The sequence below is a fragment of the Notolepis coatsorum genome (genome assembly GCF_963971535.1).
Source record: "Notolepis coatsorum genome assembly, contig: SCAFFOLD_4670, whole genome shotgun sequence".
Lineage (NCBI taxonomy): Eukaryota > Metazoa > Chordata > Actinopteri > Aulopiformes > Paralepididae > Notolepis > Notolepis coatsorum.
The window spans coordinates 68-12000 of record NW_028173614.1 but is presented as its reverse complement, the minus strand read 5'-3'; the positions used below and the strand labels follow the sequence as shown (position 1 = coordinate 12000).

The following is an 11933-nucleotide window of genomic DNA, read 5'->3' as shown; positions in this document are numbered from 1 at the left end:
CCCAGGAGTCTCTTATACATGATGGCACCTGTTCCTCGTGGTGCCTTCTCCTCGATAATATGTTTAATGTAAAGGATTGATTTATTTTCCCTCTCCGCAGGTGCAGCTAAAGAGCAATGTCAAGTGTTCCTTCGCCATGAGGGTGCTTAGGAAGAAGCTGATACTTGACCGTGGCCTCCGAGAGCACGTCCTGAGAGAGAGACGCATCCTGGCGGAGACTCGCTGTCCCTTCATAGTCAGGTGTGCCCTTGTGACCTTCCTCCTGGACATCCTGTCCCTTCATAGTCAGGTGTGCCCTTGTGACCTTCCTCTTGGACATCCTGTCCCTTCATAGTCAGGTGTGCCCTTGTGACCTTCCTCCTGGACATCCTGTCCCTTCATAGTCAGGTGTGCCCTTGTGACCTTCCTCCTGGACATCCTGTCCCTTCATAGTCAGGTGTGCCCTTGTGACCTTCCTCTTGGACATCCTGTCCCTTCATAATAATAATAATAATAATAAATCAAATTTATATAGCGCCTTTCATAGAACCCAAGGTCGCTTTACAATCAGGACAAAAAATAGGGCAAGGAAAGTAGGGGGGGGGGGAAGAGGGGATGAGGGAAAGTAGGGGATAATGGACCTAATTTAATCTAAAACTAACTGATGGGGAAAGCCTTGGTGAAGAGGTGTGTTCATAGTCAGGTGTGCCCTTGTGACCTTCCTCCTGGACATCCTGTCCCTTCATAGTCAGGTGTGCCCTTGTGACCTTCCTCCTGGACATCCTGTCCCTTCATAGTCAGGTGTGCCCTTGTGACCTTCCTCCTGGACATCCTGTCCCTTCATAGTCAGGTGTGCCCTTGTGACCTTCCTCCTGGACATCCTGTCCCTTCATAGTCAGGTGTGCCCTTGTGACCTTCCTCTTGGACATCCTGTCCCTTCATAGTCAGGTGTGCCCTTGTGACCTTCCTCCTGGACATCCTGTCCCTTCATAGTCAGGTGTGCCCTTGTGACCTTCCTCCTGGACATCCTGTCCCTTCATAGTCAGGTGTGCCCTTGTGACCTTCCTCCTGGACATCCTGTCCCTTCATAGTCAGGTGTGCCCTTGTGACCTTCCTCCTGGACATCCTGTCCCTTCATAGTCAGGTGTGCCCTTGTGACCTTCCTCTTGGACATCCTGTCCCTTCATAGTCAGGTGTGCCCTTGTGACCTTCCTCCTGGACATCCTGTCCCTTCATAGTCAGGTGTGCCCTTGTGACCTTCCTCCTGGACATCCTGTCAAATGAAAGAGTCGATGGAACGATGTACCTGTTGTGTTGATGTTTTAACGCTCTAAGCGCGTTAAAAAGCACAACAAATGTCAGAAATTACCCACAAGCATAGTGTGAGTTTTATTTCCTGAATAAAGGCAAATATTTACTTTAATTTAATCATATTTCCCCTCAGTGTTATTAACAACCTGCTAATCTATAGCCTGTATAGATCTTTTTTTTTTAGAGAGAGAAATTGAGTTTTGCTGGATAGTGTCCCTAAACTCGGCAACGTGTATTTCATTCAAGATTGTGGTATCAATAAGGTGTACATGTGAATGCATAGTGAGTATTTTAACTGTGATCACACAGACTAGTGTGATTACTTTTGAAATATGGGTAACACTTACTTAATAACATGCTTATTATATTAGTGACACAAATAAGGAATAAACCTAGTGGGAAGTAATAAGTAACTATATGTTAACAAACCGGTTAACAAATCAGTTAAAGCATAGCACACTTAGGAACCAATAAAGAACTAAAATGTTAAAGGACAATAACAATAAAAGTGTTTTGGTCATTCTTGCGTTGATACAAAATAATGCCATAATCTTATGATTACTGATTGTTTTTTAGTTTATTCGTCACTTCCGTAGGCTTCCTGTGTAAATGTTTCTTAAAGGAACACGCCAACATTATGGGAAATGTGCTTACCATCTTCTCCATAGTCAGACAAGAAGATAGATACCAATTCCCTCTCTGTTCGTTCAGTAGAAAGCTATCCGGCTGCAAGCTAGCCTAGCTTAGCACCGACAAATAGAAGCAGACCACTAGCCTAGCTTAAAGCTCAGGGAGAGAGTGTTTCTGGCAAACAGCTAGGCTAGCGAGTCTGTATCCGCTTCCAATCATTTGTGCTAAGCTAGGCTAGCTCGCAGCTTTCACTCAATAGAGCAACGTTTCAGAAAGATAAACTTCCAATGTAAGCATGGCATCTTAAGTCGATTAGTGGTTTGAAAAGGGTTAGAAAGTGATTTTCATAATGATGTTGTGTGTGTGAGGGCGGCTAGGTGGTGTAGTGGGCAAGGCACTCGCCACCAGTGTGGAGACGCTAGGATTTGCGTGTTCGAATCCAGCTCTCCACATTGTTTTCAGTTTAGCTGGTCGTCCGCAGTAATACACATTGGCCGTATTACGGGGAGGGAAAACTGAAGGGTGGGGATCGAACGTTGTGAACAAGCGACTCCTACAAGTCGGTTGGTGCGCCTGCGCAGTAGAATCAGGAAGTGTCGGGGGCAGCGTGAGCCTCCCACGCGTTACTCCTCGACACTGAGAGATCGAGCTGCGCAGGTGAAAAGATGAGACTGCTGTTACCTCAAGTACCGGAGGGGACTTGTGCTATGTATGACTTAGTCCACATTGCAGCCGGCTTGTGGGAGGCAAGAAACAGCGTTCGTGACAGGGGAGGGTTGAATTGGATGATACGAAATTGGGATGAGAGAAAAAATATAGAAAAATGGGAGAAAAAGTGGATCAAAAAAAAATGATGTTGTGTGTGTGTCTACTCTCGCAGGCTCCACAGAACCTTCAGAGATGCCATGTGCCTCTACATGCTGACCGAGGCCTGTCTCGGAGGTGATCTTTATAGTCTCCTGAAAGACAGGTAGTGATTATTGCGCTACATTACGTCCATCATGATCCATTAGTTTTGATATATTTTAGACAAATTGCCCCCCAGGGATTGACAGGTCTGCTCTGCTCTCCTGCCCTCGTCCTCATTACATCACGGTTGTGTTCCAGAGGCTCGTTTGACGACCGCAGCGGACGGTACTACACTGCTTGTGTTGTCGAGGCCCTGATCTTCCTCCACCGTCGCGGCGTCGTGTACAGGAACCTCAAGCCGGAGAATGTTGTCCTGGACAAGCATGGATTTGCCAAACTGGTACTATAACAGCTTTTCTCTTCATTTTCTAATACACTTATTTGTATTTCTATGTATATTAGAGACTGTAATGGATTTGACCTATAACGTCTCCATACAGTATGATATGATGGATTTAACATAGAACCTGTCTATATAGTATGATATGATGGATTTTACCTATAACGTCTCCATAAAGTAGGATATGATATGGATTTGATATAGAACATCTCCATACAGTATGATATGATGGATTTGACCTATAACGTCTCCATAAAGTAGGATATGATATGGATTTGATATAGAACATCTCCATACAGTATGATATGATGGATTTGACCTATAACGTGTCCCTACAGTATGATATGATGGATTTTTACATATAACGTCTCCATACAGTATGATATGATGGATTTGACCTATAACGTCTCCATAAAGTAGAATACCGGTATGGATTTGACCTATACCGTCTCCATAGTCAAGTCAAGTCAAGAGTTTTATTTGTCATGGCATACGAGTATACAATGAAATGCGGGTGGTCTTGCCCGCAACGATGTGCATAATACAATAGTAATAACCTATAATAGAATCCAATAGAACGACATTGTGCAATAAAACAAGTAAACAGAGTAGGGCATATCGGTATATGTACATAAGTTATTTACAGTAGGATATGATATGGATTTGATATAGAACATCTCCATACAGTATGATATGATGGATTTGACCTATACCGTCTCCATAAAGTAGGATATGGTATGAATTTGACATATAACGTCTCCATACAGTATGATATGATGGATTTGACCTATAATGTCTCCATACAGTATGATATGATGAATTTGACATATAACGTCTCCATACAGTATGATATGATGGATTTGACCTATAATGTCTCCATAAAGTAGGATATGATATGAATTTGACATATAACGTCTCCATACAGTATGATATGATGGATTTGACCTATAATGTCTCCATACAGTATGATATGATGGATTTGATATAGAATGTCTCCATACAGTATGATATGATGGATTTGACCTATAATGTCTCCATACAGTATGATATGATGGATTTGATATAGAATGTCTCCATACAGTATGATATGATGGATTTAACCTATAACGTCTCCATGCAGTAGGATATGATGGATTTGACATGCAGTCGGCTGACTCAGGTTTATCTGCTATGCGGCTGGTGGTATCTTCACAGATTACTAGTTGTTACCAGCAGTAGCCACAGTGTTTGTCTGCTGTTCATTCACGGCACAGAAAATCGATTTCCAATTTGTAGATATTTTACCTGCGTTCTGTAGTGCCTGCATGTGTGGAGGAAATTATGATAATATTCATAATGACAATAATAGACTTTGAAAATATAACTTATCTAAAAGGGAAATTAGGGTAAGGGGGCAGGGAGATATCCCTTGTATCGCCAAAACGCTAAACTTTTCACAAATGAAGAAAAACAAGCTCACCTTTAGATTGACACCTGTGTAGTTGAGTGGTCATATGTTGGGTTTTGATTGACACCTGTGTAGTTGAATGCTCATACGTTGGGTTTAGATTGACTCCTGTGTAGTTGAGTGGTCATACGTTGGGTTTAGATTGACTCCTGTGTAGTTGAGTGGTCATACGTTGGGTTTAGATTGACTCCTGTGTAGTTGAGTGGTCATACGTTGGGTTTAGATTGACTCCTGTGTAGTTGAGTGGTCATACGTTGGGTTTAGATTGACTCCTGTGTAGTTGAGTGGTCATACGTTGGGTTTAGATTGACTCCTGTGTAGTTGAGTGGTCATACGTTGTGTTTAGATTGACTCCTGTGTAGTTGAGTGGTCATACGTTGGGTTTAGATTGACTCCTGTGTAGTTGAGTGGTCATACGTTGTGTTTAGATTGACTCCTGTGTAGTTGAGTGGTCATATGTTGGGTTTAGATTGACTCCTGTGTAGTTGAGTGGTCATACGTTGTGTTTAGATTGACTCCTGTGTAGTTGAGTGGTCATACGTTGTGTTTAGATTGACTCCTGTGTAGTTGAGTGGTCATACGTTGGGTTTAGATTGACACCTGTGTAGTTGTGTGGTCATACGTTGGGTTTTGATTGACACCTGTGTAATTGAATGGGTTTCCTGATCCTTAGAGTCACAACTCACAACTTAGAGAAATATCTTTTTTGTATTTTATTTTTTTATTATTTTTTAAACAAACACATAAACAAACATGACAACACACAATAGGATATACAAATACACATATGCTCCAGCTTCTCTCCACCACTTCTAACCACATTGCCATTTTGGATTCATTGAGACCCAAAATTCTAGCTGTTGATATTTCTTGATAAATCACATCGAGATATGTAAGAATCCAGACCTTACGGCAAATTTTTTCCGGTTGAAACCATCGTGATGCTATCAGCTTTTTAGCCACTGTGATACCGGATAAAACCAATCTCTTTAGCTGTGGAGGTACTGCATGCTCAAAGACATCATTCAGCAGTAATACAGAGGGGTGTACAGGTATATCCAGAGTTAAGAGATTTGACAATTGCTGGGTCACTTCTTTCCAAAATATCTTAACTGGTGGGCAGTCCCAATACATGTGCATAAATGTCCCTTCGTCCCCATTTGTACATAAGGAGCATTTGGAGTCCTGTTTAAGACCCATTTTGTTCAGTCTTATAGGAGTTAAGTATGTCCTGTGAATATAGTTAAGATTGATTTGTTGATGGTCCGGGTTCCTTGATGCAAGGCGTACATTTGCCCAGGCTTCTTGCCAGTCAAAAAAACGTAGAGAAATATCTACACTTTTTATTCAAGTAAAAATGTGAAATTCACCCAAATTGGCAATATAAGGTTTTCACCAGACAGCAGTGTTATGTTCCTCAGACTGAGTAACTAATCTGTTTTCAATTGCTTGCGGAATTATTGGCCTCTAAAATCAAAGGATTGTGAAATAAGCAAACAATCTATTCCAACGTATAGATTGTCATTTCAATAGTGTTATTGTTATCTATAACCAGTATCAGTCATTATTTCAGGAGGTCTAAAGTGTTTTTTTTGCACTGAAGATCTCGCCATCCTAAATGTTTCCCTTCCATCAAGCTTCTAAATCAGTGGTCCCCAAACTACGGCCCGCGGGCCGAATCCGGCCCGCCTCCACATTTGGCCCGGCCCCCTAGAGCCCCGGAGCTTAAATATATATATATATATATTTTTTTAAGATGGCAGCATCCCCATTGTCTGTGCTGAATGTTTGTTAGTGTTTGATATTTGTTGTTGGTTTTTAGTATACTTTTAAACATCCATTTTTAGTAAGTAGTAGTTTTCATTTGATCCTATAATTTTTTTAAATGTCTTTGGCTGGTAGTATGTTCCTCAATCCCAAGGCCATTACATATGGCCTGTGTCCTGTCATACATGTCCACTGCCATCACTGAGGTGCGATAACCTTTGAGTGTGTCCTGCACTGTGCTTTTAACCCTTTCACTGCCACACGACAGAAGGTCAGCCCTTTACTATCACACAACCGACGGCGATGCTCCATCATTAGCATCATTAGCTCCGCATTTGCGGAGCTAATGATGCTAATGATGGAGCATCGCCGTCGGTTGTGTGATAGTAAAGGGCTGACCTTCTGTATTGTCACAGTGAAAGGGTTAACCGGCTGCCGTGTGGCAGTGAAAGGGTTAAATAGCACAGAGCTAGAGCTATAGGTGGTCTGTAGGTACTGTATATTTATTTCATAAATAGTGTTATTTATTTCATTAATAGTGTTATTATTTATTTCTTGACTTTTGTTTCTGTGAAGATCCCCCGGAAAGGGTTATTAATATTTGGTTATGTGTGGCTTTCTGGAAAACAATAAATGTTTACGTTTAGGCACCCTTTCGTCACACTTTTTCTGTTACAAACTGACCCCGGCCTCCACCAGAGAAGGGACAAGTTATGTGGCCCTCACAGGAAATAGTTTGGGGACCCCTGTTCTAAATAATCCAAAAGGTAATCACCTATTTCATCAAAGGTATCTGTAACTTGATCACTTTTTCGTTGTTTATAGGTGGGATCTGGATGTGCCAAGCAGGTTGGTGTGGATGATAAGACCTGGACCTTCTGCGGAACCCCAGGCTACATGGCCCCTGAGATCATCCTGAGTAAAGGTCACTCTGTGTCTGCAGACCTCTGGTCACTGGGTGTTGTTGTGTTCCAACTGCTGAGTGGAGGGTAGTTACTTCATCTCCCTCTATGTTTTTTTTTCTTAATTTCTCCTCTTTTAGAGATAATTAATGTTGAGGATGAAGATTGATTATGATGATGATAATGAGCACGGACTGACATGAGACTAAGCAAGAGTATACGGACTGACTGGTAAATAGGAAACTACGATCTGGCAGCCTGACATCATGACATCTGAGCCAGGTCTAAATAGGAAGAGCAATCAGCTGGTATGTCAATCAGCTGCTCCTCCGGTCTTCACACACCTGCACCCCATCCTGTACTCAGGAGAGAGAGAGAGAGAGAGAGAGAGGAGAGAGGAGAGAGAGAGAGAGAGAGAGAGAGAGAGAGAGAGAGAGAGAGAGAGAGAGAGAGAGAGAGAGAGAGACCAAGGGTTATAGAAGACGGGAGGCTAGGAGGTGCATGACTGATGATGATGATGATGATGATGATGATGATGATGATGATGATGATGATGATGATGATGATGATAATAATGATGATGATAAAGATGATTATGATAATACTAATTATAATGATAATGATGAAATGATGATAATAATCATAATGGTGATGATGATGATAATAATCATAATGGTGATGATGATGATGATGATAATGATAATAATGATGATAATGATAATGATGATAATAATCATAATGGTGATGGTAATGATGATGATGATGATGATGATGATGATGATAATCATAATGGTGATGGTAATGATGATGATGATGATGATGATGATGATGATGATGATGATACACCCATGTTTCTTCTCCAGTCTCCCATTTACTGGTTCTGACCCCATGAGGACGTTCACCGCCACCATCCGTGGCATCGACCTGGTCAGCTTCCCTAACACCATCAGCAAAAGTGCCTCCAGCCTCATTAAGGAACTGTGCAGGTGTAGCGGACGTGTCCTACTTTAAAATAATTAGCCACATGAATCATGAATCGTGATATTGATAATTCAGTCTTTAACAGTGCTGTCTCGGGGTCATGTCTCCTTTGCTTCTCTTCGTCAAGGAACAATCCCTCAGAGAGACTGGGGAGCCAGGGAAATGGGGCCAAGGACATTCAGAAGCACAAGTAAGATGGAGCATTGTGTCGGAGGGAAACTCTTACTCTGCCGTGGGGGGTGCTGTGCTTGTACCCCGTGTTTCATATTATATTGTGTTAACCCTTTCACTACCACACTACAGAAGGTTAACATTTCACTACCACCCATCTTCTGTAGTGTGGTAGTGAAAGGGTTAACCCTTTGTCGTGTGACAGTGAAAGGGTTACCATTCTGTATTGTCGCAGTGAAAGGGTTAACCCTTTGATAGCGTGGCAGTGAAAGGGTTAATCTATGGTTGTGATCTCATTTCATGTAGATGGTTTGAAGGATTCAACTGGGAAGGACTCAGTGTAGGCAGCGTGACCCCACCGCTCGTTCCCAAAGTAAGACGCTTCGTTTTCTTTTACTTTTTGTCTTGAGATCATTCTTGACAGATTGCTACTTTTTTTAAAAAATCTACTTCATTTAACATTCACAAATATTACCTTTTCAGTTGAGTCATCCGTCGGAGAGTATTACAACTCATTATTACGCCGACCAACTGGAGGGATCGTCAGAGGAGGAGACCAGCTGGGACAAGGATTTCTGATTGACGATGAAACAAACTGTCACAATAATTCCCTGTGTTGATGATTGTAAATAGATTGTAGCTTATAGCTTACTATGTAAAGCAGGTGGATGTTAGTGGCCGACTAGGCCTTTTTGTGATGACTAACTATTTGTGATTTTAAAAACAAAACATATTGTAGAAATCAACTGATGACGACCACTACATTTATGATTCCTCTTTAAACAGGTATCTGTATATCATGTTATCTTCACTTTCTACTTTATTATACCTTAAAGGCTATGCATCTAATCTTGAGCGTTCATTTTGGGTTGGGGCGGAGCTAGGGGGTGGCTACCTGGGCTCAAGCCCCGGATGTATTCTGAAAAGCCCCGAATCTATTTTTTTTTTTTTTTTTTTTATTATTAATTTTTTTTTTGTTTTTTTTTTGTTTTTTTTTTATACAATTCATCATTGTTACATGAAAATATGTTTGCACCAGATTTAGCAGAAGCTAATTTCCATCTGTGGTCTATCCAGCTGCTAACTGTATTTGAGTGAGTTAAGTCTTGGTGTTATGGTAGACTCAGACCTAAGCTTTAAATCACAATCAACAAGTTAGACAAAACAAAACTTAATTCTTCCACCTTAGAAACATAGCTAAAGTACGGCCATTTATAAATCAAAAGGACGCTGAAAACCAGATCCATGCCTTTATCTCAAGCCAACTCGACTACTGTAATGCACTCCTTACCGGCCTCCCGAAAAAATACGATGATAACTATTTTATTGCAATGCACTATTGCATTATTTTATTCTATTTTACTAACTATTTTATTGCACTGCACTATTTTACTTTGTATCAGTGAATCATAGACGCCTGGCCATAAGAGCATTCGGAGCATCTCTGCTCTCCCACTATTGAACTTGGGGGAGCAAAGGTATGATCTTGCTCCACCACTTTTTGATTATATGAAAAATATGATATATCCCCCCCCAATATATAAATCTAACCATAACTACGTTATGGTTAACTGAGTTTTATAGTGAAAAGAGCAGCTTTATTGGTCAAGATTGAAGGCTCTATATTGCAGGAAATTGCACGTACAGGTTCATTAAATTAAAAAAAAATCTGTCTCCAAACCACCCCTTGCCTGCCAAAAAAAAAAAACCCATCTGGGCTAAGCCCCGGATCTCCTACAATCCTAAATCCGCCCCTGGGTTGGACGTTGCGCTTATTCTGCACAATAATATGTTACATACATGTATTCCATAGTTTTCAAGTTCAAGTTTTGTTTTATTTGTAAGGTACATGTACATTACAGTGAAATGCTTGGTTCCGTATATGAGCCTCCTCCTGAGATTGTGCTTCATACAGTAAAAAGAATAAAGACCAAACACTATACAAAATATACAATATACAAACTAAAGTACAAAATGCAACCAAAATGCAAAATGAGGTAGTGCAAATCTTTAGTAATAAATAGATAAAAAATATGGTGTAGTGTTAAAAAAGTGTTTCAAGGGTCTAAAGTGAATTTAAAGGTGAATGTTTAAAGTGAGTGTGTGCAATAAATGTATATATGGATAATAGCTTTGCTATAGCTTCTTTCATATTGCAAAGTGACGTCAGTGACGTGTGTAGAGGGCTTGTATACAGCAGCAGTGTGGCTGTGGGCACAGTGGGGGTGAGAGTGAGACACTTGGGGCAAGTGCTGCTGGCGGCTGGGGATTTCGATGGGTCTACCGAAGTGGAGCACAATCTAGATACTCTCATGAGAGTCTCATGACCTACATTTCACTCACAGGTAAGGTTTTGCTTTTGCACCAGGGACACATTGGGCTTCGCGATCATAGAACAATTCACAAACCGCGTTTGATAACTTTATTTTATTTTATTTTTAAACGGCGACGCATATCTTGGTAACTTTATATGATTGACGTACCCGGTTGTAACACAACATTGATTCAACTAAGTATGTTGCTGCCTGTCTTCATAGTGAACAGTGAGGGCAACTATAGTGACTAATACTATCAATGTTGCACAAGTGAACAGTTGCATTGCATTTTCAACATTTTCTGCAAGAAAATAAAAGGAATCTGAATGAATTGTTTTAATGAAACGTGTCCAGTCAGTGAAACCTATTGTATGCATTTCCAAAGCATTCGCTGTATAGCAGGTCAACGTATACGGACGTTCGGTCTCTTGGGATATTTGGTTTTCTTTGTTTCTTCTGCGTGTTTAAAACGTGTTGGAGTTGAGCGCAGAACCGGCTAAAATAATTGCTAGGTTTTGAGCCCATGGCGGCACAGGGCCAGTACTGTTCCGCTTGCGTACTGTATTCTGTATAGACTATACGTGTCCTCCGTGGAATTCTTTCCGTCGATCATGCTGCTGAGGTAACCTCACCAGGATGCATTCATGTTACCGTTATGTGTAGTAGGCTGGATTTATTTCCCAGTAGAAGCACAATTTGTTGGTGTCTACACATGGGAACTAAGGGCAACGTGTTTTAAAGTTGATGGAATGCAATGCACTCTCTCTCTCTCTCTCTCTCTCTCTCTCTCTCTCTCTCTCTCTCTCTCTCTCTCTCTCTCTCTCTCTCTCTCAGGCTGGCCTCCTCTTTCTCTGTCTCTGTCTGTCTGTGTGTCTCTCTCTCTCTCTCTCTCTCTCTCTCTCCTCTCTCTCTCTCTCTCTCTCTCTCTCTCAGGCTGGCCTCCTCTCTCTCTGTCTCTGTCTGTCTCTGTCTGTCTCTGTCTGTCTGTGTCTCTCTCTCTCTCTCTCTCTCTCTCTCTCTCTCTCTCTCTCTCTCTATCTCTCTCTCTCTCTCTCTCAGGCTGGCCTCCTCTGTCTCTGTCTGTGTCTGTCTCTCTCTCTCCCTCTCTCTCTCTCTCTCTCTCATCTCTCTCTCTCTCTCTCTCTCTCTCTCTCTCTCTCTCTCTCTCTCTCTCTCTCAGG

The 11933-nt window shown here is 41.5% G+C and overlaps 1 protein-coding gene across 1 annotated transcript; it reads left to right on the top strand.

Annotated features, from left to right (window-relative positions):
- Positions 1-100: 100 nt before the first annotated feature.
- Positions 101-8810, top strand: LOC311247742 (cGMP-dependent protein kinase 1-like; the record flags this gene model as incomplete). Its single annotated transcript, XM_084338746.1, has 7 exons — positions 101-240; positions 2801-2890; positions 3028-3169; positions 7209-7372; positions 8149-8271; positions 8394-8456; positions 8744-8810. Coding segments are annotated over 7 exons (789 nt in total), but the record flags the coding sequence as incomplete, so codon positions are not given.
- Positions 8811-11933: the final 3123 nt, after the last annotated feature.